Source organism: Clinocottus analis, unplaced genomic scaffold, assembly GCF_023055335.1.
Source record: "Clinocottus analis isolate CAN_PGR_092001 unplaced genomic scaffold, fCliAna1.0.p SCAF_6, whole genome shotgun sequence".
NCBI classification, from domain to species: Eukaryota; Metazoa; Chordata; class Actinopteri; order Perciformes; family Cottidae; genus Clinocottus; species Clinocottus analis.
The window spans coordinates 8,940,973-8,958,593 of record NW_027176218.1 but is presented as its reverse complement, the minus strand read 5'-3'; the positions used below and the strand labels follow the sequence as shown (position 1 = coordinate 8,958,593).

At 42.3% G+C, this 17,621-nt stretch overlaps 1 protein-coding gene across 1 annotated transcript; it reads right to left on the bottom strand.

The window, feature by feature from the left end:
• Positions 1 to 1,175: 1,175 nt before the first annotated feature.
• Positions 1,176 to 9,274, bottom strand: LOC137804623 (circadian-associated transcriptional repressor). The gene is made up of 6 exons (XM_068603962.1): positions 9,144 to 9,274; positions 6,431 to 6,881; positions 6,051 to 6,126; positions 5,260 to 5,338; positions 3,287 to 3,413; positions 1,176 to 2,778 (listed from the first exon to the last, which is right to left on the bottom strand). The coding sequence occupies exons 2-6, from the start codon at positions 6,839 to 6,841 to the stop codon at positions 2,395 to 2,397; spliced, it is 1,077 nt and encodes a 358-aa protein (XP_068460063.1). The 5' UTR covers positions 6,842 to 6,881; positions 9,144 to 9,274; the 3' UTR covers positions 1,176 to 2,394.
• Between the last annotated feature and the right edge of the window lie 8,347 nt (positions 9,275 to 17,621).

Here is a 17,621-nt window from a genome sequence, read left to right as displayed (position 1 = left end):
TTTTAAGGGTTTTTCAAAAGAGAACAAGGAAAAGTCTGCTTCATGACATGTTGTGTAGGATACATGTGATTCTGATTGCAGAGCAACAACAGATGAACTAATGATGTCTACCTTTTCACCTATAGATGGCAGTATTCAGTTGTATATTTGGTGACAGTTATTTTTTAATTCAAATTGGCAGAAATACTCCATGCCTATATATTTAAAGTTTATCAGAAGCAAAGCAAATGATTTTTTATTGTATCACTCAGAAAGTGTGTGTAACTGCCCGCTAAAAGGAACAAGCAGATCCCATAGTTTTAACTCGGCTGTCTGCTTTGTGAAAGTACATGTATGGGTAAAAAAACTAAACCCACACTCACTTTCTGAGGAATGTGAAATGATACTGAGCTGGTACATATCACTGCACTTTTGTGGCACAAATTGCTGTGCAAAGTACAGAAAATTGCACACTTCCTCACAAGCAATACATCTTATTATTCCTCCAGGAAGTGAGGTCCCTTTGAATATTGCCGGTCGACTCACCCTATAATTGGTCTTACTGATATAAATCAGATCTTTGGTGCTTAATTTAGCTCTGTTGAGACTCACAAGGAGCTTTTTCATAGATCCCTTTCGCTGAGTTGGTCTTTCCTCCTGTCTTAACCTTTAAAAAAATATTTTTTATGTGAAGTGCTGCTGACTATTTAAAAGTGGAAGAGCTGAATACCATGGAATAAAGAGATAGATTATATAATAAGGGGGTAGACTGTGGCTCAATGGTAGAGAAGGGTCGTCCTTCAATCAGAGGATCAGCGGTTTGATCCCCGCCTCCGCTAATTTAAGTCGATGTGTCCTTGGGCAAGACACTTAACCCCAAATTGCTCCGATAGCTGTGCCTTCGGTGTGTGAATATTGTTAGCGATAGTCCTGATAGGCAGGTGGAACTGTATATGGTAGCCAATGCCATCAGGGTGTGAATGGGTTAATGACAACAAATAAGTGTTAAAGCGCTTTGAGTGGTCGGAAGACCAGAAAAGCGCGATACAGGTACAGTCCGTTCACCATTTAATCATGAGAAATTCAATGTGGAAAATGAAACTTTAATGCTCAATCCATGAGCAATTGGTCTGTTTTTGCATTCAGTAAATTCTACCAGTCTGTATGAAGCAAATTCACAATAAAACATAAAGCCATTTTGCATCAAACAAATATAATCACATTTATTTTGAAAGTATAAAATTTCACACTATAAAGGCCACTTTTCAGGGAAAATCGACAACCTTTCTGTAAGATTTACACAGAGAAATACCTTGTCCCTCTCTGCTGGTCTAACATACTGTCCAGTTCTGTGGCAAAATAAAAGAATTGTTCTACTCCACCACAGAAAGCAGTTGACAAGATCTGAATAATTTACTTGATACAGGAAAATGGCAGGAGAGTGAGAATTCCTGATTTGTACATCCCACAGAGGAGCAAGTTTTCTGAACGCTTCTCTTTTTATCAAACTGGCTTACAGGCACAGCTTGACATTACAGGCACTGTTTGCCTTCTACTGGGAGACCCAAAAACAAAATCTGCAGTTGACATTCTTTACAATGGCACCAGTCAGGCCACGACAGCATCCCCATGGAGAGAGAATCCTCTGTTTGTACAAACAGAACGACTCGTCCTGTCAGAGGCCGTTCGGCTCGCTGCAGACGAGGTGTCCAGACTTTGAGTGTAGCGTTCACATTCCTACCCACTATCTGTGACGTGGTGCCCACTGAGGTAGAACAGTTGTACCAAAAGACTTATTTATAAAGTATACAAATGAGTAACAGTCACATCAATAAACTTAAAGAGTGGAGTCATGGGGTGGGGTGGGGAGGGAGAAAATAACATCACATTTCACCCACATTTTCAGCACAACAATATGTAGACCACTGACGTATCTGGATATCTGAAAGAAAAAAAAATCCCTTCCAACACAAACTACTGCTGCAGTTATTTCCCTTTCAGGCATAATGGCGGTTTCACAGATACTCAAATTGTATTATTGCATCTACAAGCCAGTGGGAACAGTTCAGTTGTGAAATGACTAGCTCCGGTGATCTCGGCATGTAAAATCTATCCTTCCCACTCTCACACACGCTATTCATAAGTGCAAACAAAAAACAAAGATAAGTCAACAAAATGGAACTAAAGCAGACACTTGTCATGTCAGAGAGGGCGCATTGCTATACAGAGAGTACAACATGTTCGTCGACACTCCTTCCACATTAGAGTGGTATCTGTGACGTCCCTTTCGAAGGCTCCCGTCTCCCCTGAAGGCTGGAATGGGCGAAGCGAGCTGACTGGCTCCTGGCATGGTGGGCAAGGCTATAGGCTGGGCTGTGCTGCGCTTGCAGCTGGACACCCAGCCGTCTGTGTGGACTAGGACCAGCTGCTGTCCGTCAAACCCCCCGTCCCCTTACGGACGATGATGCTTTCTGTCGACTTGAGGAGCCTCTCGAGACAGGGTGCGTTGATTTTGCCCGGCGGAGGGCCTCTGGCCACCGAGTCAGTCTTAGTGTGGCTGTCTGTGCTGGAGGACACAGCGTTGTCCTGCGTTAGGTCTCTGGGTGACAGCAGGTGCCTGGAGCCAGCCGGGGCCTGCTCTGCTACAGGGGAGCAGATTGGTGATGTGTGGGGCCACTTCAGGTTACTGGCGGAGTAGGCTCCAGAAGTGAGGTCAGTGACTCTCAGGGTTTTGACGCCTGCTGGAGGGTCACTGACACTGACGGGACTCATGACTGCAGTGATAGTCACCGGAGATAGCTGTTGGGAATGACGGAAACACAGTTTAATTTAAATAATCTCATAGCGGTTATTGAGGGACAATGTCTATTGATCAACAAGAAAACTGTAAATGAGCCAGAGTTCTCTTAGAATAATGAATGAAAAGTACTTTATTAATCCCCAAGGAGAATTTTTTTACCTCCAATACCTCCAATTCTACCAAATATTAGGCACATGAAAAAATAAAAATAATAACATCTACACTGCATGACATATAATACACCTTGTAACTCTGTTACAGGCACTGTGAGAAGGGTTTGCAAATTCCCTTAGGAACACACAAAATTGTATTTTCTCCTCTGTTATTGTTCTTAGAAAACCTGAGACTGTAATACCTCAGTAAAAAATAGCTTTTAATCCCCCCTCCCAGGACGTGATTAAATCACAATAGATATTTTAGTCCCTCTGTCACTGCGTCATCACCGTATGTTCTTGGCAGCAGGAGCAGGAGCTCTTATATAACAGTCCTGCTTGTGTACAACTTTACCTTCGGTTTCTTGGTAGGAACAGCTTCCTCTGTCTGGGTGACGGTGAGTTGGTCTTGGAGTTTTACATTAGGAAACCAGCTTTTCAGCATCTCCTCCATTTTAAGAATGATATTAACATATTTCTCCCTGGAAAAAAAAGGAAGATGAGAAAGAAGCAGGGGGTAAGTGAGAGAGAAACATTTACTCAAGCTTTCATGTCTAAATCTGGGTAAGCAACCAATAATCTTGCCAATCTCCGAAATCATATCTCTCAGTCAAGCTCACAGGAAACAGGCAACCCTGAACAGTGGGTGAACACTGACACTCACATAGAAAAGCCTGTACTCTATCTGTGTGTGTGTGTGCGCGTGTGTGTGTGTGTGTGTGTCTCACATGTTTAGAGCTCACACGTGGCCTGCTGTATAATAGCTCCTCTCGCCTCTAAATATAAAACACCAAAGCCACAACGGTCTCCAAAAGCGTCATTGTGAAAATAAACTAATCGCGGTGACGCAGTTTGCGTTGGAGGTGCGCAGCAGAGTGCTGCACCCCATTAACTACCACCCGTCAAAACCAGATGGTGGATGGGGATTAGCCTGTGTCATATGATCAGGACTTTCCTGCTATACGCCATTCAGGGCATGTTAAATTCATGTGAAAGATTATCCGCAACAGTGACTGCTAAAAAAGTCACTTTGATCCTATCTACTATTGTGTTGCTGCAGGGGCTGCCAGCTGGCAACACCGAGCAGGCACCGAGAGCGATGGGGGGAGGGAGGGGTTAGTCCACCTTCCAGCCTCTGTCCCGGCTGTCTGGACGTAAGCTGCCACACCCACTCTTTGTCTCCCATATGAGGGCAGCAGCTGGTGGGTGAGGGCTCCAATTAGTCTGTGCCAAACACAGCAGCACTTTATCTTATAGCCGTATACCTCAATGCTTTGCTTCCCAAACAGGTACCAGTAGTACTGCTGCAAAATTCGGAGGAAGATGGTACATGAAGGTACTGTTTCATGGATAGACTTTCAGTGTTATCATTGTGATTATAATGTGCTATTATGCAATAACATTTTGTCCAATTAAAAGGATCGTTTTCATGGTTTGGTTACTCATCAACAGAAAATTGTTTGACAAAAAAATGGATAATTGCTCATCACTGATTACAGATTTCTCAGATGTAATTGGGTTTTATAATATTGTAAATGAAATGACAAATAAAGCATTAAAGACGTCACATTGGACATTTCGTTACTTTCTGGCACAAGTAATACATTCCGAGAGATTAATCAATAGAAAATATAATAATGGATTGCAGCTCTAGTAAATAATGATTGATTTAAAAGGAGATATAAATAATAAAATAGCTACGTTAAGTTTCTGCTCGACAAAGGCAAAGAGTCAAATCAGAATATACCATTATAGATATTTTGATATTGATTCCAACCATATTATTTCAAGCATATCTTGTTTTCATGCTATTTCATACTGTAAAACAAATGTAGAACCTCAAAACATTTTAAAATGATTGTGTTACAGGGACTAAGACTTTCTCTTTTGAAGGGGTGATATCATACTTCATTATACCGTCTGGCCAGTGAAGAGCTAATCAAGCAGACACAAGTGTGCTGCTCCCACAGAGGAGCCTGATACATTTTTAACAAGATGCCCAGCTATAGCGAGACACAGCCATCTCTGCAGTAAATGTATCCTGAATGTGTGGGGGTGGTGGTTCATCACAGGGCAACCTGCTGTGCACCATGTGTTACCGACATGCTATAGACCACTTTGACCCACAGACCACAAGCAGCATTTACGAGAACTGTATGCTGGGTTGAGTGTATTGTAGTAACAAAGTAAAATACTAACAGGCATTACAATGTTCCTCAATGTGTTTGTAGCTACACAAACATACAGGAGATACACTGAATATTTTAAGATGAGAGAGCTCATCGTAATCTTGTATAACAGCATGTGGGTCATGCTGAGGACACTTACCCCATGCACGGGTTCTGCAGGACACCCATGATCCTCTGGATCCTGTCCATGGCCACGCTCTCCTGGAAACTGCTGAGTCCTGGAAAAGAAGAAAGTTGTACCGTGAGCCACATGAACTGTGTGGACAGCAGGGCCGAGTCTGTGGAGCAGATGGATTGTGTGAAATGTGTGTATGGGGGAACAGACTCCCTGCCTCTGTGGCCAGGAAGTGTTGGGTCACACAAGGATTGACAAAGATCCCAAACGAAGCAGTTTTCAGAGCTTGTCTGAACATGGCGCTTCCAGAGTCCTTTTAATGCCTATCAGACAACTCACAAACAACAGCTGCTTTACTGGAGACGCTGTGGTACAGTATGTTCTCACTCCCCTTTGCCAAGCAACTGATTTTTAATAAGGTCTGAAGCTTGATATTGCTCTAAACTAGCAGAAAACATATCTAAAAATATATTTAAATGTGTTTTTACGCCTTTAAAATTGACATTTTTAAACAGTGTAGTTGCTATGTGGTTTTCTTAAAGATAGACACATACACACACAAATACACAGAGGAAATAGTTGATGGTTAGTTAATTGCCCTGCAACTGTACATGTACATCTCTCAATTCGCAGAGAGACACTGGCGATATTTTGAAAAAGAGTTGCACGCTGCCTATGCAGTCTATTGTTCTTAATATTGTTGTTCTCTGAGACACAGGAAGACAGGAAATGAAATGATTGTGTTAAGACATTATTCATCTACTGAGCTTTTTCTAAAAGACAAAAACAAAACATATATCAAATGATCGACTTACGTTCTCTGTATCTCCCTGAACGAAGGCCATTCAAGATAGATGACAGTGGATGAATGTAGCATTGCAGCTCCATGCACTGAAAACAAAAAAAACGATTAATTTGTAGCTGATATCATGCCATATCATGTTAGTATGAAAGTTGCTGAACATGATTTAGATAACCCCTAACCCCCCGAGTGTTTGACTAGAATGAGTCTGGTTCTTCAGAAGAGCATGACTCATTCTGCTTCTAATTATCAGGTCATCTTTACTGGAAATGTGATGCATTAGAGGCTGTAAAACCAGCAGGCGCGTTGAACACAGTGATAGGACACGCTCTACTTTTGCTGACACTGTGAACCACCGACTGCGGAAAAGAGACAGACGTCAGAGGTGCTCACCTTTCTCCTGAAAATTCGGTTTTTCTCTGCCATGTTGGAAATGAGCTGCCGTTCCCTGCACTCCTCCCCTGTGGAGCTGTGAGGTCTCTTCAGTGCTTGCTGAGTGTTTTTGCCATTTGTTTTTTCTACTTTCTGTGTTTTACACAGTCCAATGGTGCTGGTCCATGTCTCTGTGCAGCCGGGGGGAAATCCCCGGCTGGAGGCCTGCCTGACCTCGCTACAGTTACTGTTGCCCTCCTTCACCTCGCTGCTCCGGCGGCAGCCGCTGTCAGACAGGCCCAGGTGTGGCGAGGTGCTCGGGGATGAAGGAGCCTCTGTCTGGCGGTGCTTTCCTGTACAGTCAGACTCCTGTTCGCTCTCATTGTCACTTGCCAGCCAGTCAATGGAGTTGTCCGAATCTGTAGCAGACATCCTTGGCTACAGGCTTTAAATAGCACTGACCATCACTGACCTGAAAGACAGAAATTACAGAAATCAGCAGGCAGAAGAGTGATGTAAATGATAAACTGTAGCAAAAAATGCAACAAATTTAAGCCGTGTAACAGCTTGAATATATGCAGGGTCCTTACACAAACACTGCAGGTGAGTCTGGATTTTAAAAAAGCACCTCCATCCAAGCAGACATGAATAAAGGCCCAGACACAGCAGAGCAGACGGCAGCGGTGAGAACAGAGTTGTTGAGACCACAATGACGTGTTTGTTTTGCAGATGCAACACCTGAACCACTAAACAAGGACTTGCAGTGGTTCTAAGCAAACACCAAACATTTGCGTGTCCACAATGGTCCAGCGAAGCTTTCAAGCGCTCAATTTTTGTCTCTCTCAGAATTGTTAACATAAATCTCCATATCATGACAAGAATGCATATAATCTACATTTAACAATAACCAGCTGGAGTATTTGTCCCAATTCAGGCTGCATCAGCCGGCCTGCCAGCTGCTACCACCACAATCATTCATACTCATTGTTAGCTTGTTTATTCAAAGGGGGCAGGGGTCTGCCACCATGACGACTAACGCCTCAGACTGCTGCCCTCCCGTCAAGACAAGTGACACTTGTGGGGAGAAAAGGGATTTTACGAAATGAGGAACTGGCACTGTTTGTTCACAACATGAAGAATGCCTTGTGAATAAAAGCTCCTCTGGCCAAATGCTTTTCACGGATGTTTAATTTGTTTATGGGGTCTTTAGATCCTTCCAACATGTTTCCTCAGTGATAAGATAAAAGATAGTGAAAACAGCAATTTCAGCAAAGGGATTATTTTGGTTAACGCCTGGCATGTCTCTTGCCTCCTGTGAAATTTGAGGGTAGGAGAGTTAATTGCTCCCTTGGCCTTTGTCACAGGACGACCACCTTCTGATCTTATTGTTACAGGGCCCGGTGGAGCAAAGGTTTTACAACCTCCAACAAAAAACACAAAGAGAGAAGCTGCAAACATGTATTTGGATATTTCCGATTGCAGGTTATAATATTGCACCAGGTAGACCAAAGTTGACAAATTTGAGTGAGAACTGAACGTTGTGAAAGGAAAACGTTGCAGTGCAGTGGTCAGATTACCAAACAACACAGGAAAAAGCTGAGCTGTAATAAACTGCAGAATTTATTTCATATTCAAATATAGACTAATTGGAATTAAACAGTATCAAGATTCAAGATGTCCACTATCAAATATAGCTTCTCCAGATGGCATGACACAACAGTAAAACAGCAAACTAAATGTAACAAAATGTGTATTTACACATTCACATAATGTGCTGTATATTACATCAAATATCATCGTAATATATGCAAAACTGCATTGTATTTGTGCAAGTGCAAATAGTCCATCATCGAACTTCTGTGTAATATGATACTGTAAGGTATCACATATTTTTAGCTAACATCCTATACATTTTCTCAGCCACACATTTGTGCTTTTCTATAAGGCTTTCTGCAACACACCAACACAACACCAGGGAGATATTAAGCACTAGTAAATATAAACCTGAATTCCCTCTGAGCATTAGTTTGATTTGTGTCGATAAATTTGTGCCGATAAATTTAAAAAAAAACCTTCACATAGCACACTTGTTCAAATAGGCACTTTGAATGCAAAACACAGTCCTGCAGTGTTTCCGTGTTTCAGACATAAATTCTAGTGATTTTCGACTGACAACAGCGTCTTTTATAACATCTGCTTTTAAAAGGACATTTCTTTGTTAAATAGGTCTACCTGTAAAGGTGCGGCACAGAGTGATGCCCACTTCACACATATCCACTCCGATTTAAGAAACGGCGATACAAAGGAATTATATAAGAATGTAATTTACCATGATCCCAGAGATGAAACAAGACTATCATTCTCAAAAAGAAAGCAAAAAATACATATTTAATGATCCGATCTGTCCGCCTTAAGGTTTCAAATCAGTTGGGTAACAGACACAATAGACTTCCTCATCAGACATAGTACATTTGGCAGCAAGCACTGTTTGATCGTTTGAATCCAATGCAGACAGGACTGATTATCACTGTCACACCTTCACCTGAAATACTACATCCTATTAATCATCCTTCACCACGAATGCACGTTTGCTTATTTGCATGTCTGCGCCAAATTCCTGTGGATGATTTTTTTTTTGTTGTTGTTGTTGAAATAAATAAAAACATTCTCATCTCGAGATAATAAGTGATGCTTATCGGGATGATTTAAGATGTGGATCAGAGAAGCCTCGTACCTTCGCGGGATGGAGCGGCTGGTCCGACTCTTCCGTTGTTCAGCGGTAAATCCTGCAGCAGCGTCGGGCAGAGAGCAGCTGATGTGTTGGACGTGCGGTGTGAGAGTGGGGACACGGTTCAGCCTGCGATCGGCCCGTGTTGCTTCTCCCAAGGCAACGTGTCTGGGAGGGCGGGATTAGCGGGCACCGGCTCTCCCATTTGCTCCTTAAATTGCCCCGACCGACAAATCGGCTTCGTCTCTCGGTGCAGCCGCGGAGCGATAGGCGGGAGCCGTTTGCATATGCAAATGACATGGAAATGACACAAACACGTGGACACGCGGATCGGTTTCACTTCAGCCAGCAGCTGGGCGAAAAGTCAACCCGGGGCTAGTTTTGGTTTTCTACAGGCATTCTTCCTCTTCAGTATCATCTGGATGATGATGCCTGACTGGTGACATGTCAGTAAACTGAGCAGCATGGTAAAGGCGCAATGGGCAGTTTCAGAGACAAAGTGATGGTTCATGTGAGAGTTTGCTCAAGGACACATGAGCAGAACACGCGGACTGTCTGGCCATGCTGTCTAGACAGTTCATTTCCTAAATTTAGAAAGAAAGGATTTAGGTCATTTCTCCTAATTTTGTAAAAACAGCAATACCTTTACAAAACGACCAAATGAGGCAAAAAGTAGTATTAGTCATTGTAGTCCCTTTTTTAGTAGTTTAGCATATCAATGCTTAATAGTGTATAAACGTATCATATGTTATGTACGTTTTTAATCTGAAAAGTATAGTTTTGTGGTTAAATAGTTGAGTAAAAAGTACAATATTTGCCTCTGCAACGTACTTGTTTGAAGAATACAAATACAGTCAACAGAGGTCTCTAAATTGTGAGTGAATAAGTAATAAATTACAATGAAAAAGCAAACCAGGCTGTATAAACAACGCTTTTTAAAAAGCTGCAGATTGTTTTATCTGCAGCTTTTTTCTTTGTTGGACACAGTGACGGTTAAGGCGTGACTCACAGGACCTCTGTGTGACTGCCTAAGAGGGCGGGATTAGGATGCTCTGTCAGAGGCCAGACGAGGATCCTGAGGCTGGAGCCAGTGAGTCACAAACCCTCTCGTTGCAATCATGATCACGTGTGTTTAGGAGACACCCATCCACAAAAAGCACAACCGGCCTCTCCTCCTTGTCTTCCTCACTAGACAAGGACAAGCATAAATTAACATATCTACAAAGTGAACCAGTCACATGTGGAAAAAAGCACTGTGAGACATTTACAGAGCCAAACACACTGCCCAGAACGTTTTAACAACTGGGTGTAAATCTGTCTTAAATACAATGCAGAAGGACTTCTTGGATTGTCTTCTGTGCTTTCTATAATGATGGTAATTCAATTGTAAAAGCACTTTATAGTCAGGTGATCATAGAAGAGCACATGGTTATTATTTTGTTTAATCTGCTGCTGTCAAAGTGAGACGGCTGGACAAGCAGCGCAGTGTCCTAACAGGGGGTTTACTCTTTGCTGCTGTGCCTTCAATTACATCCTACTGTGAAAGACGCACCATCACAGACACCAGAGGACCCATAAAGCCGGCTCATGGCTGGACCACGAGCCGCTCATGTTGAATTTAATACTCTTGTAAGCCGCTGCAATCTACCAAACATCCCATAAACATTCTCCTGACGCTCTGTTCCCGAGGCACAGATCCTCCGGCGACCCCAGACTTTGTGACGACCGAGAGCTTCCTACAGATTCCCAGCGAACTCTCATTTCCCTTTTTTGTCTTCAAGGCTACCATGTCACGAAGGAGTACTTTGCATCCACTTCAAAGCACAGGAAACAGACATCTTAATGTTTTTTAAAGGGACACTTTAAGTTGCACAGACACAGTAGAAAATTTAGATAAGTAATGTTTATGTAAGTAACAGATAAGAAGCGACTGCTACTCAGTTATCTTGTCTGGAAAGTTTTTCCTTTTTGGTGGGAAAGCGCAGGTTGTTCTGAATATTTCAGTTTATCTTCTGATCTGTAGGAACATTTATGTATTTACAATAATCCGGCTCCATTCCCTTGCACTGCAATTTGTCAGTCACATAAAGAACAACAGTGAAGCAATTTGCAATCTCCTCACAAAGACAACTTTTTTTTTTATCTGTGCAGTCTCCTCTCAGGATCCGGGATGAGTCACACAACACAAACTGGCACAGAAATTTTCAATTTGTCAGAGAGGCTAGCTGATTCTGTATCCCACGGAGACTGGATGTCTCCCGCTCTCATTCATAAAAAAGAAAAGCCAAATCACAGCCCCACGCCCACTTTATTATAGGGCATACACTGAACATCTGCCCGAACCAACGCTTTTAGAGAACTGCAGCACGTGTGCGTGGGCGAGCATCCGTGCCACACCTCACTCGATGGCCCCAGAAACCTTGGAAGCCTCGGGGCTTATTGAGGGTTTTATGCATGTGTGTACAATATTGCAAAATCTGTTTCTCATTTTCAGATGGGTTGACGTGTATACCACAACAGCCACAGTTAACCTTGATGCTGCATAGCGAGACAATGTGTCTTTACCTGCAAGTATGCAGCGAGCGGATACGTGTGAGAGTGTTTGGGTGCTGCTGACAGGGGCACATGCATGTTTGTGTGCGTCTCGTCTTACTAACAGCTGTCACTTGCAATGAGTTGTGCATATGACTCAGCGCGTTGGACTCTGGCTTCTGACCATGGGCTGTCCTGTACCCAAATCTGGACCCACAGTGACGTGTGTGTGTGTGTGTGTGTGTGTGTGTCTGTGTGTGTCTGTGAGCAGGTTTTACACTGTGCAGTGATTCTATAAATTGGAACACCAATCAGCAGGCTTTCCACAGCATTGCTCACATTATAACAGCTCACCACTAATAGCTGGAGTGTTACCCAGTCACGGGTTTTGGTTTGAGCTCGGAGGGCGGAGAAGACTGACTGGAATGTTCATAACTGTGCCAACGTTAAGTGAAACCACGGCAGGCAACACAAACGTAAACACAAACATGTGAACCATGACAGTGTGCATCAGACCGTGGACACATGAACTGCCTGGACACAACTGATGTCGGGACTAAATATTCAGTCTTTGCAGCGATTCATAGCTTTAAAAGAGATGACATAATACCTTCGGGTAAAGTTTATGGCCTTGAAATACTTCTCCTTTCGTTTTTAACATAAATGATACATGTCTGCCATTTCAATAGCCTATAACATTATTGCACTTATCAATATAGTGGAAACTGAAACTTTGTAGCTTGGATCTGAGACTTGGATCTCAAACATGTTCAGCACATTCCAAATGCCTTTGTTTTATGATGTTCTCCACATATGTTCTACATGACCGCAACAGAACATCTGAAATTCAAGGACAGAATATTACAGTCTAAGCAAGTGTGCTTTGTGCATAATTTGGCGAAAAGCTTCACCGAGTCTGGACCGGTATCTCTTGTTAATCTTGTTAGAAAACGTGTCCTCCACTTCTCTCTCGAGTAGCTTACTCCTCCAGCGATGTCATCCTGTTACAGTAAATGCTGGTTCAGTTAACCCCACCCACGCAGCAGGAACGCGGCTGCACGTAGTGTGGGCACGCTGCAGCAGTGTGAGAGGGCTTGTGTGTGACAGGGCGCAGCCAATAGCATTTAGAGTTTGTGTTAGAGGTTATGCAGTCAAAGCAGAAGTGATACTGGACACATTTTTTGTGACTTTAAAGGGCTGGACATCCGGCACCCCGTCACGTACCCTCCCTCTTCCTTTGTGGCTTCTTCCTGGTCCAACTCCACTCAGTCACATGCGCTCCACTCAGAAAGAAAGCTCTCTGACTATTTTCCACACACAGTTCACAGTTGAGAATGTCTGGCAGCAAATCACTCTCAAATATTTTGTCGCTCTGCATGTGTGTTTTGTGTGTGTGTGTGTGTGTGTGTGTGTGTTCATACTCTCTCTAATGTCTGAGTGGCTGCCAGAGCAGCTCCAGCGACAGTGGGATATCTATCTGCAGGACTGAATGTTACATGTGACTGGGGTGTATTTTACTGGGTTATGTAAGTGCTCCAGCCTGCGCTCTCCACGCACAGATGAGGAGGGCTGCGAATGATGCAGAGGACTGTGAGCTCACCACAAGCATTACCTTTCGCACATTGAATAATTCCTTCACTCGGCTGGAACTTGGGGTCAGTGCGCATTTTATAGGAACTGGCTTTTCAGTGTTGGTTTACACTTAAAAATAACTAGATTGGACACTGTTGTGATTCACAGCAAATGTGTTCATATTGTTTCAGATGTTGTAGCATTTGAGCTGGTAGTATAATCTAATCTCAATGTGAAGGTTAGTTATGTAAGGGGATTTGTGAGATAAAAAAAGGGAACCTTACAGAAGCACTGACTGCTCCACTCACTTGTCTGCCATTGTTAGATTCATCTGAGGGTAGGGTCACGTGGCGTGACATAAGCAGATAATTGAGTAGCCATTACATGCAGACATGAGACAGACACACAGGTTGACTAAATCTTTACTTGAAGCTCTCTGTGGAAAGCTCTTGAGAGTACTGTCAACAGGCTAGCCGCCAAATCTATGTCCAATGTAGAACTACCCACGCTCCCTCTGCTAGCACTTTTATGGGATCATTATGTGGGCGTTTTAGTGTGAGATGCTATCTAGAAGTGATGCGATATGGGCTGATAATTTCTTAGTAGGCAGTGATCCAACCTCACTTGGAGAGGAGCTGATGATCATAGCGCTTTCATAAAAGAGTTTTAACCTTAAACTTCATCACAGGCCAGCTCAGACTTCCTCACAGATGTGTCCTTTCAGAGAATAGAAGAGCTGTTTCATTAAATAACTTATCGTAGGACTATTGGGAATCTCAAATGCACAGGATAGTCTTGAAATCCATTTTCCTTCTATCTTTTTATGTTACCTAACTATTGTCTCGATTAATTGATTATTCATTAAGTCTATAGAAAACATTTTAAAAAATGGCGAAATTGGTCATTAGAAGCAAATCTTTTGCAAATGTTACTTTTTTTGTCAATCAAGCATTCAATGAATAAAAGAGAAGGATGAGACACACTTTTGAAAAGGAAAATTAAAGAATGTTTAAATCAGCTTGCTATATTATTCATCTTGAGGCAAAGTATTCTTTCATTTGTGTGCACATTCAAAATGTGTAGCTGTAAAAGTACATTACGCAGTTGTTTTCAACTAACAATAGGTAATTCTGCACAATAAAGTAAAGTATGTCATTAACATTTTCATCTGCATATTCTTGATCAGCAGTGAAGCCACACATGTTCAGAGTTATGTGAACTGGGGAGCACGGTTGTCCAGGAGGCAGAATGTCAGCGTGCAGTTTCAACTTAAGATACTATATCGTCGTGCTCACAGCTGTAGCAGAGCACCAGACATGCATTAGTCACTCATTCAGAGTTACTTTACAGTTCGGTTGAGAGTCATACCTCAGACATTTCTATCCAGAACAAAACTTTAATAGCCGTTTTTTTGTGGCTAACACGTGTCCTTGGCCCTGCCCCAGGTGTGAGGGCTCTGCTTTCCTCACCAATAGGAACAGAAAAGCTTTAACGTGGGCTTTATGCATTTTTTTGTATCATTATTATTATGCTGCTGCAGTCATACCCTTGCATAACATTGCGAGGCCCTTTTGTTTGGATGCCATCCCAACCTTTTCAAGTGAGAACAAGTACCTGGCATCTCTCCAGTCTTCTTCAGAAGATCAGTGGAGAGATTCAACAAGGGCCACAGAGAGGAGATTGCTTCTTCACCACAACCTCAGAAAAAGCAACACCAAATGGCCCTTTAAGTGTTGACAGTGCCCTATACTTAACATGGGACACATACTGCTGCTCTTATGCATGAGCTGAAAGGAGGTAGCACATGTGCAATGGCCTTCAACATACAGTACATGAACAGAAATGCTATTTGACCATGCTCACTGAGTATAGATATAGTAATTCAAAATGAGAGAAAAGCTTAAGGGGAATGAGATAAGGTTGGCGGGCTGCAGGAGGACAGGTGTCATGGTGCTACAGAAAGTACATGTGGAAGGAGCATGAAAGACCTGAGGGATTGACTTGCTGCTGCTGCTGCTGCTGCTGAATCCAGAGATCGCCGCTGTGCAGCTCTGTGCTTATTCTGGCATACACGTGACACTCTCTCACTCTCCTGCCCCCAACACACACACACACACACACACACACACACACACACACACACACACACACACACACACACACACACACACACACACACCTTCTATCACTTTACATACAGCACTAATCCTGTTCCTGCCCCCTCACTACCCTTTCTCACATTTTTACACTGCCATTCCTAATCTCTAAATCACCCCTAGTCCCGCCCCCTGCCCTCTCTTTCTCTCGTGTCATCCCGTCATGCCCACAAGTAAACACATGTGCACACATCTGCATCCCTCCTTCATGTAATCTTTAGCATGATGACTTCATACCATGAAGCCTCTGCTCTTACTTCATATTCAGTTTGCACAGGAATGCATGATTTACAGTCTTTCTTGCTACAGACATGTCTGGATACATTCTTTTAGAACTTCATTTTTTTTGATGGTAGAAAAGTGTGAGTCTTTTGTTTTTACAGTTTAGACACCATGAGGACACTAAAGAGAATTAATATAACGTGAGCTACAGTGTGCAACAGTGTTTTTTCTGTCAATACAGTATGTGCTTTAGGAACCAGTCAGTCAAGAACAAGGGTTGGCTTATTCAAACAGCAATTTCTGCTGCCACTGGCACTGTGTTTAAAATTATGGAATAAGAAGACATTTTAATCTCTGTCATCTTTATTTTGACTATAATTCCAGGCCTGTGACCCCATATTTAGGTCATCCAGAATTATGTGTTTTAAGAGACAAGATTTGTCATGTGATCTTTTGGCTGTATCGATACATATTAATAATGTAATATTTTAAATGTTTTCTCTACAACATTTTTCTAATTGATAGGAGCTGCTTTTTCTTTTCTCTCATCTCTAATGAGTTCACATGCACACAATGCAATTCATCTTTCAGTAGTACACATCTAAAATTGTATGCCTTCGAAGTTGTGTACATTTGTCCTTGTGGTATTGCGAATGGTATTGAATATTGATATTTTTCAACATGTTACATCACAAAACTTCACTGGGATAGGCAAAGAATAGAAAAGAGCATCTACACACTGTAATCACAGCTCTCTTCAACAGCGACATTTTGTACGACTACTACTTCAGACAGGCTATAAATGTAAAATACTACTTTGATACTACTTTCTGCTTACCCGCAATGCAATACATTGCTTATGAATGTCGAAATACCGGTCAGTAATAATGCAATTTACTGTTCAATATAGAGTAAACTAGTGGGTGTGTATTATTCTATCTGGAGCAATGAATGAGTTCATGAACACGTGTTTCAGACACAACTCAAGATCTTCAAACAGGCACTAATGCAGCCATGATGAGACCTGTGCTTTTCCTATCATGACACCTTTTACGCCTTTAACAATGGCTCCATTTAGTGTCATAGTAACCAATGACTGTGCAAGGGAACTGAACACATGGAAACTTTTCCAAGCCTAAAGGCACCTCGATTATTAAAATATATTAATAATAACTGAGATAACTAAGAAAACTGCTCCTTAAATTCATTTACTTAACAATACTGATTAAAAAGTGTGTGTGTGTGTGTGTGTGTGTGTGTGTGTGTGTGTATTTGTGAGTCACGTGAGTGATTGCGCTGCGTAGGACTCTGCAATGGCTCGTGGTAGAAGAAAGAGATTAGGGGATCATGGAGGCGGACGTTGGCACGTAAAGTAGTCACATCACGCAAAACTCTACAATAGTGGTGAGGCCCGGATTATTTAAAGGGGGAATGCGACACATAATGGAGGCCGCGCTTGACACACCACATGTGTATTTAAAAAGTGACTTGTGTAAGTGTGTGTACGTGTATGTGTGTTACGTAAGACAAAAAAACAAAGCGGATCTTCACTGCAGCAGTAAAGTGCAGTAACTGTAATTAAATCACACAGGAACCCAACTGGCGAACGCAGACAGGTAGCACCACAGCTGGTCCTTTAACTGATATAATACAGTCTACCGACTTTACTCATGTGGTGGATTTTAATACATCAAAGCTCAGAAGTGTGCAACATCACTACTACAACAATTATGTAACACAGCACTGAACGGGAGTCGGCAGGCTGTGATATCTACATAACACAGTTCCAATTAAAAACATCAAACAAGGTTACAAACACACTCTGACCTATCTCTGCCCAAACAAAAGCCTTTTACTAGATCACTTTGTGGTGATAAGTGTGCTTAAGTGTGGTCTTAGATTGGTTCATTTTCAGAACAATATGTAAGCAAACATCAATACATTTTCCTAGGGCCTCGTCTGCATATCAAAATTAAACAAAGTTGTAAGTTCATCACGAGAA